The 17,647-nt window shown below is 42.8% G+C and overlaps 1 protein-coding gene and 1 long non-coding RNA gene across 2 annotated transcripts in view; one reads left to right on the forward strand and one right to left on the reverse strand.

Moving 5' to 3' along the window:
- LOC137539075 (uncharacterized) overlaps positions 1-17,647 on the forward strand; it is a 73,777-nt gene that overhangs the window by 44,717 nt on the left and 11,413 nt on the right. Inside the window, exons 8-11 of the mRNA XM_068261548.1 lie at positions 1,342-1,394; positions 3,845-4,020; positions 10,799-11,193; positions 16,271-16,367. Of these exons, the coding sequence (XP_068117649.1) occupies positions 1,342-1,394; positions 3,845-4,020; positions 10,799-11,193; positions 16,271-16,367 (721 nt within the window). The remainder of the gene's footprint in view (positions 1-1,341; positions 1,395-3,844; positions 4,021-10,798; positions 11,194-16,270; positions 16,368-17,647) is intronic.
- Positions 11,357-17,647, reverse strand: part of LOC137539078 (uncharacterized) — an 83,075-nt gene continuing 76,784 nt past the window's right edge. The window contains exon 3 of the long non-coding RNA XR_011024926.1: positions 11,357-11,429. This is a non-coding gene — a long non-coding RNA (uncharacterized lncRNA). The remainder of the gene's footprint in view (positions 11,430-17,647) is intronic.

Below are 17,647 nucleotides of genomic sequence, written 5' to 3' on the forward strand. Positions count from 1 at the left end.
TTAGGAACTGTAATTTTGCAACTGCACGTAATTTCGCCAAAATTTCATGGCGACTTTACCAGTTACTAGCAAAACCCCCATACTTGCTATCATCACCTAAAATAGTGAATTATGTTAAAATGAACCTCCGGACTAAAAATCGACTCAGCAGCACTGAAAAGGCCTGGTGTTTCTTTAACAGTTTCACAGCATCAGAACTTTGTTTCTCTTATCCAAGCCTCATTTTTAGCTGCACAGAAGAAAACTGCCCGGGCTTTTTTCCCCTGATGCTGTGCAAAGCATGATGGGATTTCTGATGTTGTTGCTCTCGTTCTGCTGTTTTGGTGCAATTTTTTTTTTTTTACATTTTGAATTTGACATTTGAAGCCTAGCGTGTGCAGCTGGGAGGGGTAATCAGGACACAGGACAGTTGGAACTGTGTCTCCTGCTCCTTGTCACCTCCTTTCAACCAAAAAGATGGCTGCCCCCATGACAAAGATGGCAGCCCCCATGAATCACAAACATTTGCCTGTTCTTTTAAAACAGGGTGGGTAAAAAAGTATATTACCTATCTATTCTAATTAACACAACTAATGTAACTTAATGACAGTATGTTTGTTTAGGCTGAAGTTCCCCTTTAAGGTGAATAGTGGAAAAAAAAAAGCAAAAAAAAAAAAGACCTTTTAGTTTTTGAGAAAACTGATTTTACAAATTCAAAGGAACAGTGTTTTTTAGACCATTTTTGCCTTGAATTTTTAAATTTGTGAACTACAAAATCTTTTTGAAAATTTTTTTTTGACTTGTTCCCACTATTACCCTTAACATATGTAGCAATTTTGGTAACAGCAGCATGTATGGGGGCTTTGCTATTAGCCTCTAAACTATATTTACAGGACATTAAGAATAGATTACACAAAATCAATTGAATTTCCAAACTGTAATTACATGTGACCGCAATTGCAAAATTTTACTTGAAATGTTGCATAATCGCAAGCCTCCAGCCCCCTTCAGGCCATCGGCTTCCTCAACATCTCTCCAGGCCACCTTCATCCTCTGCTAGCTGTCTGAATAAATCTTCCAGTCGGCTCCAGTCAGCCACGTATTGCGCATGCGTGGCCCAGGCACAGATGCAGAACACTTCCAGCTACTGGAGCGCTATGGGGCGTGCACACAGGCCATGCATGGGCAGTACATGGCAACAGGCAGTGATTGAAAGGTATATCTGGACAGCCAGCTGAGGATTGAGGCAACCCGGGAGGACAGCGATGGAGCCAACAGCCTGAAGGGAGCTTTTTTTATTTACATATCAGGTTTCCTTTAAGTCACAAATATATCATATCATTGTCTGACTTTTTCTTCTAGGTATCAATCAGAATTACGATGTGTCTACATAGTGATTGGACCGAGCAAATTAGGTAATTTGGTACTAAACTCATTCAAATGCATTCAGTTCTCTTTAATGTTTATAAATTCCTCCATCTGTAGCAAATGCAGATAATCCAGGAGGCAACTATAGTAGATGCCTAGGACTAGATAGGTGCCCAGGATCCTAGCTGTCACCTCCTTTAATATCCCTCCTCCATTCTTCTCTTTACCAAAAAGGCCAGGTTGAAAGCACAGATAATGTTACATGGTACCTTGCCTAGTCCCTCATTATGCCTGCTCTGTATCTTTCGGTGTCAGCTATTGGGCACCCAAAGCAAAATTTGGGGCCCTCGGTAAATAGTGGGCTGTGTGACTGAAATTTTTCCTTTTTGAAAATTAAAAAGTTATAGTTTTTGAAAATTTTTGTATTTACAAATTTATTTTTTTTGTACAAATTATCAATTTAAAATGTATCGTTTTGAAAATTATAAGGCTAGGAAGCCTTATAATTTAAGGTTTGGCATCAGGAAGTTTTAGGGTTAGACATGAGGAAGGGGGGATTGAAGGTTAGGAGTCAAGAAGGGGGGGGGGGGGTTTAGGGTTAGGTGTCAGGAAGGGGGAGGTTAGTGTTAGACTGACATTGATGGGTGGTAGTTAGTGTTAGGAGTAGGTGGGGAAGGTTACTATTTAGCATAGGTGTGTGGTGTGGTGGTGGTGAGGGAGGGGGGTTAGGGTTAGGCAAGGTTTGTGTGAGAGTTAGGGTACAGAGGGTGACGGTAGAACATCAGTAAAATTACCAATATTCAACTATAGCGGATGGAAGAAAATCTGTCAAATTAAAGACATTCTATTATCGCTATTTGGCACCCATTTTTCCACATGCTTTTTTTCCATATAAGCATTGTGATGCTCCTGTCTACAGCACTGGCAACTCTAAATGAAAACTGAAATAGACCAGGGAAAGGATAGGGACTGAGATAATCAGAGCTGCACAGGAAGTGTAAGGTGGAGGTTAGGGGCATCACCTTAACCACTGACTGTTGGAACAGCATAGCAAGCTTTAAAGGATACCCGAACTGAAATGTGACATAATGAGATAGACATGTGTATGTACAGTGCCTAGCACACACATAACTATGCTGTGTTCCTTTTTTTCTTTCTCTACCTGAAAGAGTTAAATATCAGGTATGTAAGTGGCTGACTCAGTCCCGACTCAGACAGGAAGTGACTACAGTGTGACTCTCACTGATAAGAAATTCCCCTTTTTTTACCTCTTTCTTGCTCTCAGAAGCCATTTTCTGCTAGGAAAGTGTTTTATAGTTGGAATTTCTTATCAGTGAGGTCACACTGTAGTCACTTCCTGTCTTCAGGACTGAGTCAGCCACTTGCATACCTTATATTTAACTCTTTCAGGCAGAGAAAGAAAAAAAGGAACACAGCATAGTTATTTGTGTACTAGGCACTGTACATAAACATGTCTATCTCATTATGTCACATTTCAGTTCGGGTATCCTTTAAAGCGGACCTGAACTCAGAATGTCCTCTCTGTTCTAAAAGATATGCAACAGCATAATAACCTTTAAAGCAAAAATGTCTTTGTGGCAGCTGATACAAATCCTACAATAAAGCTGCAGGGTTTCTACTTCCTGCTTTAATGGAAGCAAACATATTGTTAACATCCTGTGCTTTCAAATGAGCTTATCTGCCATCTCTGCCATGGTAGTCATGTGACACAGGGGAGAGATCAAATTACAACTTGTGATTCGAAACAGATGAGGGGGAATTAAACAGGCTAAATTCTATAAATACATACAGGGTGCATTTCTCTAGGTTTTCTTTCTGTCCTGTGCAAGAGTTCAGGCCCACTTTGAGGGCTCGTTCACACTAAGGGCGTTTTTGTCCTTTTTTCAAGCTCAGGCGATTTTTTCAAAATCGCCCTCAAAATGCTTGTGCAATGATTCCCTATGAGAGAATTCACATCTGAGCGGTTCGTTTCCGATCCCCTCAGCAAAGCGGAGCCTGTACCATTTTTGAGGCGATTTTGCCTCAATAGAAAGTATAGGAAAAACACAAAATGCTTACAAAATCACTTTGTGCAGTGATTGCGTTCACGTTTTTAAGAATAAATATATTGTATTTATTCTTTTCCGGGTCAAAGAGTTCACTTCATGACTTGTGTCAGGGAGTGAATTACAAAACCGCTCTGAAAGCGCTTAAAAAAGCGCGTTTTACAAAAATGCAGCGCGCAGTGGAGAGCCAGGAGGGGAAAAAAAACAGTGCACAAAAACGCAAAACGCTTGCATTTACGTTTTTAGGTGTGAATGAGGCCTAAGGCTTGCACTTTTGCTGTAGCAAACACGTTGCCTGAAACATTTATGGGAAATATTGATAAAATAAGATAAACAGATTTTAAGCATTGTTTCTACTTTTCTCACTATGCTGCATGCTCAGATGCTTACTCTATTCTGTCCTGTTTAATATTTTATTATTATCTTCCCAGTGAACACTGATCTATTTTGCCATGAGAACACCATGACTTTAATCATTTCCAAGTCAGCTGATAATGAACTTTACCAAAACCATTTCCACCTGATTGATCCCAAGTGCCTGGTGAGCTCCAACAGAAGCCATCTCGTTGCCAGCGTTGCCTACAATACCTGCGGAACAGAGACAGAGGTAATGTAAATTAATAGTCATACCTGAATAAAGGTGGACATTCTGGGAGACCAGATGCTATTTCTGCTGCCTTCGGAACACACAGTAAATAAACATTCTGCAGTGATGCACCTATCAGCAGTAAAGAATAACGCCACCTTCAGAACATAAATTAGGATGAGGAAAGGCTGAGAAAGGATAGGCAAACACTGACTAAATCATTTATAAAGTAATATTGAGCTTTTTTTTATTATGCTATATTCAGTCATGTTCCTCTTAAGGTGGTCATACACTCATTAGATTAGCAGCAGATAGATCATCAGATAGATTTCTGATCTACCTGATGTGTTTAGGAACATATTTTACTAGGAACAGATTTCAGTATGAAATCTATTGAAAATCGATCTGATGGCATTTTTTTTTAGGTCCAATGCAAAATAAGTAATCTCAACAGATCAACCTAGATTTTCCAGCATGTCAGATTGATTGAAATAGATCGAAATTGGCCGCAAATCGATCGATCGGTCAATCGATTTGCGATCAATCGATTTCGATCGATCGTCCGCTAATCGGCTCAGTGCATGGGCCTCTTTAGATTCAGAAAACAATCTTATTTCAGATTTGTATTGTATAGAAAGATATGTGTAAAGGTGGCCATACACTTATAGATTTGCAGCAGATTCAACCATCAGATAGATTTCTGTCAGAGGCCTTTCAAGTCGAATCTGACAGGAATCTATCTGATGTGTGCCACACACTGGGAACAGATTTCCAATATATTTCAAGATGAAATCTATTGGAAATTGATCTAAATGCATTATTGGACCATTAGATCCAATGCAACTCTATGGGCCATCGATCTGCTGCCAGCAGCAGATCGACCCAGATTTTCCATCCTGTCAGATAGATCAAATCGAATGAAATCGATCGAAATCGGCCACATATCGATCGATATGGGAATTTGATAGAATCGATTTCTGACCGATCGATTCTATAGAATCGATCGATCAATGGTTGAAATCGACCAGTGTATGGGCCCCTTTAGAGGGTTTTTACTGTTTGTGTCCCCACTGGGGAGACTTTCTCCACTTCCTATTCTTAGAATGGAGCTTTGCTGTTTTAATCTAAAAACATTAAAGTGGTATTACACTCTACTTTTTATAACCCATACAGTTATATTTGCTTTTGTGTACAAGTATTATTGTTCAATTAGAAATTACAATTTCCCAAAGTACAGTTTATTTTCTCTTAAAGATGCCATTGCATTTTATTTATAGCTACAGTATTTATATATTGTAATGTACTCAGTGAGTATTTCTGAGCTGTCTGCTGATCTGCACACATTAGGAGTTTCAGCAATGCCAGGGAATGTTTACATTCCTCTCTTGCTACAATTAAGTAAACACAAGATAATGTTATCACCTCTTTGGATGTGGATCTCACTGCAGGGAGCTCTCTATTGAAAAAGTAAGTCCTGTGTTTAACTGTTTGAATGCTGTTCTGCTAAAAAAAAATTGTGGTAGTATATTACACTCACTTTAAGGATTATTAGGAACATCTATTCAATTTCTCATTAATGCAATTATCTACTCAACCAATCACACGGCAGTTGCTTCAATGCATTTAGGGGTGTGGTCCTGGTCAAGACAATCTCCTGAACTTCAAACTAAATGTCAGAATGGGAAAGAAAGGTGATTTAAGCAATCTTGAGCTTGGTTGTTCGTGCCAGACGGGCAGGTCTGAGTATTTTACAATCTGCTCAGTTACTGGGATTTTCATGCACAACCACTTCTAGGGTTTACAAACAATGGTGTGAAAAGGGAAAAACATCCAGTATGCAGCAGTCCTGTTGGCGAAAATGCCTTGTTGATGCTAGAGGTCAGAGGAGAATGGGCCGACTGATTCATGTTGATAGATAAGCAACGTTGACTGAAATAACCACTCGTTATGCAGCAAAGCATTTGTGAAGCCACAACATGCACAACCTTGAGGCAGATGGGCTACAACAGCAAAAGGTACCACTCATCTCCACTACAAATAGGAAAAAGAGTCTACAATTTGCACAAGCTCACCAAAATTGGACAGTTGAAGACTGGAAAAATGTTGCCTGGTCTGATGAGTCTCGATAGAGTCAGAATTTGGCGTGAACAGAATGAGAACATAGATCCATCATGCCTTAGTGGTGGTGTAATGGTGTGGAGGATGTTTTCTTGGCACACTTTAGGTCCCTTAGTGCCAATTGAGCATTGTTTAAATGCCACGGGCTACCTGAGCATTGTTTCTACCTGAGCATCCCTTCATGACCACCATGTACCCATCCTCTGATGACTACTTCCAGCAGGATAATGCACCATGTCACAAAGCTCGAATCATTTCAAATTGGTTTCTTGACCAAGACAATGAGTTTACTGTACTAAAATGGCCCCCACAGTCACCAGATCTCAACCCAATAGAGCATTTTTGAGATGTGATGGAACAGGACCTTCGTGCACCTGGATGTGCATCCCGCAAATCTCCATCAACTGCAAGATGTTATCCTATCAATATGGGCCAACATTTCTAAAGAATGCTTCCAGCACCTTGTTGAATCAAGGCCACGTAGAATTAAGGCAGTTCTGAAGGTGAAAGGGGGTCAAACACCATGTTAGTATGGTGTTCCTAATAATCCTTTAGGTGAGTGTATATGCTGTAAATAATCTTTTATAGCAAAGAAGAATTGCTGAGTTTCATACCACTTTACGTTTTGCAAGCATGAAAATGAGAGTCCGCAAAAATTGCTTTGCAAAAAAGTTGTATTTATTGCTGTCTCTGCCACTCTTTGAGGGATTTGCCCACTTTCTGAATTACTGATTCGGGACAACTATAAAAAAAATGGGTAACCTAAGTCAAGCTTTCCTGCATTGGCTGTAGGGTTAAAGGGAAGGTTCAGGGAGGGAGGTAAAAAAAATAAAAATCAATATCCACTTACCTGGGGCTTCCTCCAGCCCATGGCAGGCAGGAGGAGCCCTCGCCGCCACTCCACAGGCTCCCGGTGGTCTCCGGTGGCCGACCCGACCTGTCCAGGCCGGCTGCCAGGTCAGGCTCTTCTGCGCTCCAAAGCCTGGCACTTCTGCGTCCCACGCGGGCGCGCTGACGTCATCGGACGTCCGCCGGGCTCTACTGCGCCTGCGCAGTAGAGCCGGCGGACATCTGATGACATCAGCGCGCCCGCGTGGGACGCAGAAGTGCCAGGCCTTGGAGCGCAGAAGAGCCCGACCTGGCAGCCGGCCTGGCCAGGTCGGGTCGGCCACCGGGAGCCTGCGGAGCGGTGGCGAGGGCACCTCCTGCCTGCCACAGGCTGGAGGAAGCCCCAGGTAAGTGGATATTGATTTTTATTTTTTTACCTCCCTCCCTGAACCTTCCCTTTAAAGGAAACCTGAGATGAATCAAGTCTCAAGATTTATACTTACCTGGGACGCAGGACGCTCCTGGCCACAGGAGCGGGATGGGGGTGCAAACAAGGCCAGAGTGGCCCGGGTAGACAGCCTCAAGGGGGCTGGAGGAAGCCCCAGGTAAGTATAAATCCTGAAACTTGATTTGTCTCAGGTACACTTTCACTACTCAAAGTAAATGATGTGCATGTCAACCAGGCAAATAGAATGAATTGAAAGGGAATAAAGAGAGCACCCTCCACACTGCTGTCACTTCAGGTTCATTTTAAAACTCAAGATTGTTTCCCCTTCCAGTACCCCACCCCGACCTTCAGACCCCTGCAAGACAAACTCATTCCTCATTTCCACTTCCAGGGTCCTCAGATTCAGGAACCAACTGACTACCCCGCTGAGTGGATTGCACTACTCTTCTCCACACTAGTATGGCTGCCTAGAGGCCGGATGCCATCCCCCTGGTCATGTCTCCCTCACTACACTAATAATAGAGGGAGATTAAGATTCATTCTGGCTCTATCTTCTCCAGCAATTTCCTGTTCCATATACCCAACTGCACTAAAATATGACCCATAAACCTCCATTAGGTAGCCACGCCCTCTTCCACATATAAGAAATGGAGAACAGGGAAGTGGTCAGATAGCCACGCCCATCATAGGCAACAACAAGAGCAAGGATTATTGGCAGCAGGCTCTGACCTGCCCTCCCAGAAGACTCTGTGGGAAGCCATGCTATGATGATATGGGATTCACACGCCACCTGTTAGTCTGATGAAACCAGGACCATGGGAAGTACAAGCAAATTGCACAATTCTGGTAATGAGGGATGATGGGCGCCTGTTAGCTAAAGAAAATCTCATCTACCCTACCCTACAGTATGGAAAACAGTAGCAGAGAGGTATTAAGAGTTGTCGGGCAATACTGAATTAGTTTGCATTAGTCCCATAATTTATTTTTTATGACTTTTAGGATTCAAAGGAAAAATCCATTCATATTATAAGAGTGCTATAAATATAGATCTTTGTTTCACAAGTATTTTTTCTTATTTTTGTTATTAAAAATTATATAGTGGCATGGCTGTGTTTTACCTGCACAACAGCACAAAGCATAAAGTAGGTATGCTAAAATAAGCTTTGCAATTAATTATTGCAGTATAAAATCCGGCACTTAGGAGGCTGAATTTTTCTGTACAAAAGTGTAATTGGCTTTTATAGGTTACAGAACATGATCTTTAGGCAAGTCATAAAGTCAGACAGTGCCTGCATGTACTGTATGTCAGCATTTACTTGCCATGATAAGTCCTTCGTACCTTAACAGATATTTTCCTTCTTAAAACTGAAGGTATTTGCAATTATGCAGGTTAAAGTGTGCAAATAAGTCTCTCATAACGTATCACTGCTGAATATGTACAGACTAACCAGCAAGGTCATGGTGAACCAGAACTCATTGGAGTGTGCGAGGGGCTACAATGGTCCTAAAAGCCCCCTTACTAAAATGCTAAGAAAACAAGAGTTTTCTTTCTTAAAACAAAAAGAATTTGCGATAATTCAGGTTGGAGTGAGCTTGAGATGTCTCCCAGTGCATCACTGCTGAATATATGCAAATTAACCATTGTTGCCCTTAGACGCTAAACACACCTCCAGATCCGCTGGAATGCAATGATGTGTCAACTTGTTAATTTGTACAGAGCCATAATAATCCAACATGCAATTATTGGATTATTATGGCTCTGTACAAATTAACAAGCTGATACATTGCATCCCAGAGGTTCTGGAGGTGTGCTTAGCTTCTAAGGGTAACAATGGTTAATTTGCATATATTCAGCAGTGATGCACTGGGAGACATCTCAAGCTCACTCCAACATGAATTATCGTGAATTCTTTCTGTTTTAAGAAAGCAAACTTTTGTTTTTCTACTGCTGAATATGCAAATTGTCCCTTTGTTGTCCCTTCTATTTTAAGAAGGCAAACTTCTGTTTTGTATAACATTTTAGGAGTTCTGGTTCACAATAAGCTTGCTGGGCAATCTGTAGCTCTAGGTTTCAAGTTCTACCCCATAGAGCCATATTAATCCATGCCATGCACTGATGAGGACTAACCGGTCTGAAACAATCTGTATGCATGCTGGATTTGTGTAGCTCTGTACAATTAAGAAGTTGTCTTATCTTTGCATTGAATTATTGAAATGGTTCTGAAGGTGTTTTGCTTTCAGGGACAACAAAGTGACGATTTGCATATTCAGCAGTAATTCATAGTGAGAGACGTCATTTGCTCACTTCAACCTGAATAATCGCAAATATATTCTGTCTTAACCACTTGAAGACCAGAGGTTTATATACCCCCTAATTACCAGGCCATTTTTTACAATTCTGCACTTCGCAAATGTAACGGTTTATTGCTTGGTCATACAACTTAGAACCCAAATGAATTTCACCCCCTTTTCTTCTCACCGATAGAGCTTTCTTTTGGTGCTATGTGATTGCTGCTGAGATTTTTTTTTATTATTAATTTAAAAAGTCCTACATTTTTTTTATTCCCCCACCCCCCCAAATTGGCCCTAAACTACGTTAAACAAAACAGCTATGCCAGGGATTAGATTGTGAGCCCATCAGAGGGACAGTCAGTGACAAGATAATATACTGTATGCAGCGCTGCTCAAGATGTCAGCACTATATCAATATTTATTTAAAACGGGCCTCCTTTCTCCCGCCGCCAGCTACTTTCGGTTTTCCCACTGCGCCTGCGCGGCCCTGGCCGCGCGTATCCTTCTTTGCGTTCCAGTCCGCAATAGCGCTATTGCAGAAGAAAACGAGTAAAAAGGATACGCTTGGTAGGGCTGTGCTGGCCTCGACTTACAAGTCGAGGAATGGAACGGAGTGGCAGAGGGAGAACGGAGGCTCATGGAGAACCGGAACAGGACAGGACGGCTGCTGGAGGCTTGCAGAAGCCCCAGGGTAAGTGAAAAAGTTTGTTTTAAATCTATTTTCAGTTCTGCTTTAATGTATGCAATATACAGCCTGCCAGCGCTAATCAGCCACTGGTAGGCTGATCGCTGTGGTCATTTGTTTATAGTTATGCGAGCTCACGCTCATGCGAGTGTGAGCTCCAGTTTAATTTCGCTCCTCGCGAGATCACGCCGCATGGCGTGGTGGAGGAACGAGAGAGCCACTCTGTTGCCGCCATCCTGTGTTAAGCGGTCGCGGAATGGTTAAGATGGCAAATTTCTGTTTAGCATGGCTTTTTTAGTAAGATGGCTCTTTGGTCCTTTGTAGCCCCACACACTCCTGGGACTGGGAGTTCTGGTTCACCATGAGCTTGTTGGGAAATCTGTAACTCGAACCTTAACATAACCTCTCTTCTCCTCAATATTTTCCAGGAAACAGAAGATTACATTGTGTTTAAAAACATTGCCATTTCCTATGACAACACCTCGGTCATTATCACAAGGAAAAATGGGGTATCAATCCCCTTCAACTGCTCCTTCCCCAAAAAGAACCGCCTGTCAGCTTCATTTCAAGTCCACAAAAATGACTACATATTCGAGGAGGCTGGATTTGGTAACTTCACCTACAGATTCCAGTTCTTTACAGATGGAACATTCTCCGTGGTGAATACACAGTACCCTGTGGAGGTGGAGCTGCGAGAGCCTCTCTATATGGAGATTCAGGTTTCGTCATCAGTCCCTAATGTCCGGTTATTTGTGGAGTCCTGCAGGGCCACGCCGCATGACAACCCCAATGATCGTACCTTCTATGACATCATTAAAAATGGGTATGCCTCCATCTTCACGGTTCTAATTATCTCTGTTTTAAGCTCTGATAATCATAGTGATTATTTTTTTTTCTATAAAGCAGAAAAATGAAATAATAGCCAATGTAAAAATATGTTCTAACTACTACCTTTTATGAATGAAGTCCAAAAAGAAATGGTCAAGTGTTGTTTACTGCTGCAGGTACACCATACAATCAAAACACAAAAGCAACATATTTGGGTCACTTCCAGCAGGCCTGAAAAAAAAATCACTAACTGTCATTAAAAGACAGAATTAATTCCACATAGTTACAAATACAAATTAAAGTTAAAGAGAAACTGTAACCAAGAATTGAACTTCATCCCAATCAGTAGCTGAAACCCTTTCCCATGAGAAATCAATTTTCTCAAACAGACCATCAGGGGGGTCTGTATGGCTAATATTGTGGTGAAACCCCTCCCACAGTGTGATGTCAGGACCATGGTCCTGACAGTTTCCTGTCCGTGAACCTCATTGCATTGTGGGAAATAGCTGGTTACAGCTGTTTCCAACTGACAAAAAAGCAAGCAGCATCTCCTTCCACTGATATCACCTGCCAGCAGTAAAAATGTTACCATGTGATAAATGCCAGAATGTAAAATCAGGGAGAGGAAAGATTTTACAATGGGCAAACAATGACTAAATCATTTACCTGTATACATAATTATTGTAAAAATGAAGCACATTTTTTATTACATTATTTTCACTGGAGTTCCTCTTTAACGTGAGTTTCAATAAACAAAAATTTAAGATACTGACCTCAGAAGAAGGAAGCTTCTTCATCCTCCAGAGGCTTTCTGCGTCCCTTTGTTCCAGCATCGTGTGCTCCCAAAGCATGCTACAATGTGCCTGCACAGTAGCACAGACCTGCTTGGGCTTCAGTTAAAAAAGCAGTGTGATTGGCCACAGACAGCTCGCTTATGCGCAGTAGCGTCCCTACCATAGGGCGGCAGGGGGCGCCCCGCACCGGGTGTCGGGCGCCCCAGGGGGTGTCATCAAGGCCTCCCACAGAGGCCTGTGCAGGACAGGAGGGGGAAGCAGCACGGAAAAGAGGGGTGGCGGGGAAAGCGGCGGGGAGGGGGGCTGGACCCCCCACCTCCCTCACCTGGGTCCCCTCCTTCCAGGCTTTCCTCACACTGGGGGCAACTAAACTAGCTATACTGGGGGCCACTATACTGGGGGCAATTATACTAGCTATTCTGGGGGCAATTATACTAGCTATTCTGGGGCAATTATACTAGCTATTCTGGGGGCAATTATACTAGCTATTCTGGGGGCAACTGTACTGGCTATACTGGGGGCAACTAAACTAGCTATACTGGGGGCAACTAAACTAGCTATACTGGGGGCAACTAAACTAGCTATACTGCGGGCAGCTATACTAGCTATACTGGGGGGCAGTTATACTAGCTATACTGGGGGCAGCTATACTAGCTATACTGGGGGCAGCTATACTAGCTATACTGGGGGCAGCTTTACTAGCTATACTGGGGGCAGCTATACTGGGGGCAGCTATACTGGGGGGCAGCTATACTAGCTATACTGGGGGCAGCTATACTAGCTATACTGGGGGCAGCTATACTAGCTATACTGGGGGCAGCTATACTGGGGGCAGCTATACTAGGGGCAACTATACTAGCTATACTGGGGGCAACTAAACTAGCTATACTGGGGGCAGCTATACTAGCTATACTGGGGGCAGCTATACTGGGGGCAGCTATACAGGGGGCAAATATACTAGCTATACTGGGGGCAACTAAACTAGCTATACTGGGGGCAACTAAACTAGCTATACTGGGGGGGGGAGCTATACTAGCTATACTGGGGGGCAGCTATACTAGCTATACTGGGGGCAGCTATATTAGCTATATTGGGGGAAGCTATACTAGCTATACTGGGGGCAGCTATACTAGCTATACTGGGGGCAGCTATACTAGCTATACTGGGGGCAGCTATACTGGGGCAGCTATACTAGCTATACTGGGGCAGCTATACTAGCTATACTGGGGCAGCTATACTAGCTATACTGGGGGCAGCTAAACTAGCTATACTGGGGGCAACTAAACTAGCTATACTGGGGGCAACTATACTAGCAATACTGGGGCAAATATACTAGCTACACTGGGGGCAACTAAACTAGCTATACTGGGGGCAGCTATACTAGCAATACTGGGGCAAATATACTAGCTACACTGGGGGCAACTAAACTAGCTACACTGGGGGCAACTAAACTAGCTACACTGGGGGTAACTAAACTAGCTCTACTGGGGGCAGCTATACTGGGGGAAACTGTACTAGCTCCACTGGGGGCAGCTATACTGGGGGAAACTGTACTAGCTCCACTGGGGGCAGCTATACTGGGGGAAACTTTACTAGCTAATACTTTAAAATGCAGTTAGCCCCGCCCTCATCTGGTCATGACCACGCCCATTTTTTTTCTGCGAAGCATGCCGCAGGTTGTGGCCACGCCCATTTTTAGGGGGGGGGGTGTCTTTTAATACCCAGCACCGGGTGCCAAATGCCCTAGGTACGCCACTGCTTATGCGCAGAAGCGCGGACCTGATGGGGCTCGCCTTTTTCTGTCGAAGCCTGAGCGTTCGCTTCCAGGATTAAAAAAAATGTTTTTGACTATGGCCATCTTGTGGCCAAATTGTAAAACTACATCTACATACTTTTTTCAATGAAATAAAAAGACATTATTACATTTAAAATTATCTGTTAATATCTCACACCAAAAATTACCCAAATAAAATTTTTAATGAAAAAAAAAATTACAATTAAAAAAACAAAAACAAAACAAATAGTCATCTAAGGGTCTGAACTTTTTTAATATGCATGTGAAGTGAGTATATTACGAACATTTTTAAATTATAAGCTTATAAATAGTGATGGACGCAAAACTGAAAAAAATGCACCTTTATTTCCAAATAAAATATTGGCACCATACATTGTGATAGGGACATAATGTAACTGGTGTAATAGTCGGGACAAATATCCAAATAAAATACATAGGTTTTAATTATGGTAGTGTAACGGTTGGGTGTTATAACTCAGACGTCTGATTATTTGGTGATCTGCAGAATCACCAATAATACAGACACTATACCAGATTATTAGGTGATCTGCAGAATCACCAATAATGCCAGTATAGCTAACACAGATTGTGTGAGTAGTGTTTTGGTGCAACCGTAACTTTTAATAGTTTTACGAGACCTTACTAGAGGGGCTGGTAAGGTACTAATAGTACACTGACTGAGTGGATTTGACAAAACCTTCTCAGAGGAGCTGAGAAGGTACTGACAGAGAGCGTACAGAAATAATGTAACTGGTCTTTACCAGGGGCGCAGGCAAGAGACCAATAGTGGTTAGACTGACAGTAACTCAGGCCTTTTCCAGAGGACTGGAAAAGATAAGAACTAGGAAATAACAGAAATAGACTGACTAGTACCTACCAGAGAAGCTGGTCAGGGGCCATCAGTTTAAGCGACGAGATAGTTTGAGCAAACCTTTCCAGCGGAGCTGGAAAGGTACTATCAGTACACTGACTGTGTAGTTTAACCTGACCTTTCCAGTGGGGCTGGAAAAGTACTAACAGTGAGAGTACAGAAATAGTAAAGCTAGTCCTTACCAGAGAGCTGGCAAGGTACTAGCAGAGCTCGTGACTGTATAGTTTGGCAGGACCTTACCAGAGGAGCGGGTAAGGTACTATCAGTTACGGCAACTGTAAGTTTGGCAGGACCTTTCCAGAGAGGCTGGAAAGATACTAACAGAGGGGATACAGAAATATACAGGCTACCCCTCACCAGAGGGGTTGGCGAGGTTCTAGGAGAATAAGTGACTGTATAGACTTGAACCGACCTTTCCAGTGGAGCTGGAAAGGTGCTATCAGTCGTATAATGAGCAATAAGAAATAATCTCACCAGAGGAGCTGGTGAACTAATAACACCTCACCAGTGGCGAGGGCCCACTGGTGAGTAGAGAGGTCAGACGGGCAAGGTTCGGTAACATAGCTGGAAGCATCAGTACACAATCGTGAGGCAGAAGAATAACGAGCAATCAGGCAGAGGTTCAGCAACTAGTCAGATGGGCAAAAGTACAGAAGCGCTAAGCAGAAAGCAAGGTCAGAGATATAGCCAGAATCATACACAGGTAATCAAATACAATTTAACAATAATCCTAGTCTTGGTGTGAAGTCCTTGGTTTCAACACCTGGGAACTAGTCTATGGTCAGAGCACTAACACAATGTATTCACGACAGCAGACCGGGAACCACTGAAGCCTGGAGGCTTAAGAAGCAGAGGAGACCTCACAGGCACACCCCATGCAATCAGCCAATCCGGGGCGCTGTGAGTCTCCCCTGACGTCAGTCGACCAGCAGGTCAGCTGACGAGCCTCCTCCCAGCATAAAGGTCCTGTCTGTGCGCACGCCCGCGCGAGACAGCGACCTTATGGACAAATGAGAGTCCCGTCCTTGGCGTCCTAGACACCGGAGGAACGGGCAGGAGTACGGAGGCAGCTACGGCGGCTGTGCTGTTTGCCGCAGCTGCCCTTATGGATGTTACAGGTAGCATGTATTATTTTAAAGCTTCAATGGCTGAAAACTGAGAAAATGATTTTTTTCCATTTTTTCTTAATATTCCTGTGAAAATGCATTTAGAAAAAAATAATTCTTAGCAAACGTACCACCCAAAGAAAGCCTAATTGGTGGCAGAAAAAACAAGGTATAGATCAATTCATTGTGATAATTAGTGAAAAAGTTATTGGCGAATGAATGGGAGGTGAAAATTGCTCGGATGCAGAAGGTGAAAAATCCCCGCCGGCTGAAATGGTTTAAGTATTTTTTTCACTCATTTTAAATACGGTATATGAAAATCACTGCCTAAACTTCTCAATGTATCATTGTTGAAGACCCTTTCCCCTGTTTAGAGAGTTGCTCTAGATTAATGCAGTTACCGCTTTTTGTAGTTTACTGTCAGTAATGATTGGAACACTTACAGTATTGCTTTCCTTGTTGATGTCATTGTAAAGTAACTAGTTACTTTATAACTGCTGTTGTAGGTGTACAACGGATAGCACTGTGGTGGTTTATCCCGGAACAAGGACACAGTATAGATTTGGAATGGAGGCATTTGCATTTATTGGTGACTATTCAGAGGTAAGAGTGTTAAGTTAAGTTATTCTTGTTGCTGTAGATCGGGACATCAGTCCTATTCTGTCCTATCAAACTCACATATTTGTATGTCATCAACACTTTACCCATGTGAGAAAAACTGTTTATCTACTGTACTTGTTAATATTGATTTATGAAGCAAAATGTATTTTACAGTCATGGTTGAGGCTTGGTCAGAGCAAGCACTAGGCTGGATAAGTTTAGATGATATTCTGGGCTGGGGTCAGGGTAGGTAGCAGACTAGATAAGATCAAGTAGCAGCCCAAGGTCAAGAAGGGCCACAAAAACAAGAAAGTAAAACACAACCTGGTGATTGGTAAACAAATTAGAAATTGCTTTGAAGCCACAAGAGCATAGAGGCCAATGGATTTACATGTATTGCTCCAGAACTGAATTATGTAATCATCTGAATTTATTTCTATTGACAATGGCACAGTCCTGTTTCCACAGCATTTGCATAGAAAGGCTGACTGAAAAAAAAAAAAACACTCTGATTACGGCAACGGTAGCAATACATTTTTTTTTTTTTAGAAATGTCCTTTAAAGGATACATGAAGCAAATAAAACAAAATCAGATTTACTTACCTCAGAAGTACTGCGTCTGCTCAGAATGCCACAGTCGTGGGAGCTTGCAGATGGACAGAAGCCGCCAACCTCCTCATATCCTTATATTAGATCAGCCATGCTGGTTTTACAGTCATAAGAAATACACCTCACAATCAAACTAAAGTTTTGTGCACAACACCAGACTACATTGTGCAGCTTTACTATGGAGCAGATTTTCATGGGATAATTGCTTTTGCAGCCACCAGTGTGTGTGTGAGACATGCAGCCCTGCCTGGATGCCAGGGTTCTGTACTATGTCACACACTGTGAGGTTACACAGGACAGACTCCTAATGCTGCCTGCGGAAGAAGGTCATATATCTCCCCAGCCCAAATGTCACACACACTCACATGTCTTAAACCTGGCTCTGCCTGCCAGTAACTTGGGACTGGGAGAACTAGGAAGACAGGGCTGAAGTCTAAACGGAGCACACTGCTCGCTTGCTCTTTCTCTCCTATAGCTGGACAGGTTTGTAAGGGGCAGGCTTGTTGGCTTCCTGTCTCTCATTGGCTAGGAGAGAGGCACCAGCGTAAGAAGCAGGGCTATTGATTGGAGGGCTTGAGGGAAGGAGGAAAGAAAAACCTCAGGCAACAGAGCTGCTGCCTGGAGACCCAGCTACCTGTAGCCGCGGTGCGCACACGCGCACACAAGATGGCGGA

The sequence above is a fragment of the Hyperolius riggenbachi genome, chromosome 11 (assembly GCF_040937935.1).
Source record: "Hyperolius riggenbachi isolate aHypRig1 chromosome 11, aHypRig1.pri, whole genome shotgun sequence".
Lineage (NCBI taxonomy): Eukaryota > Metazoa > Chordata > Amphibia > Anura > Hyperoliidae > Hyperolius > Hyperolius riggenbachi.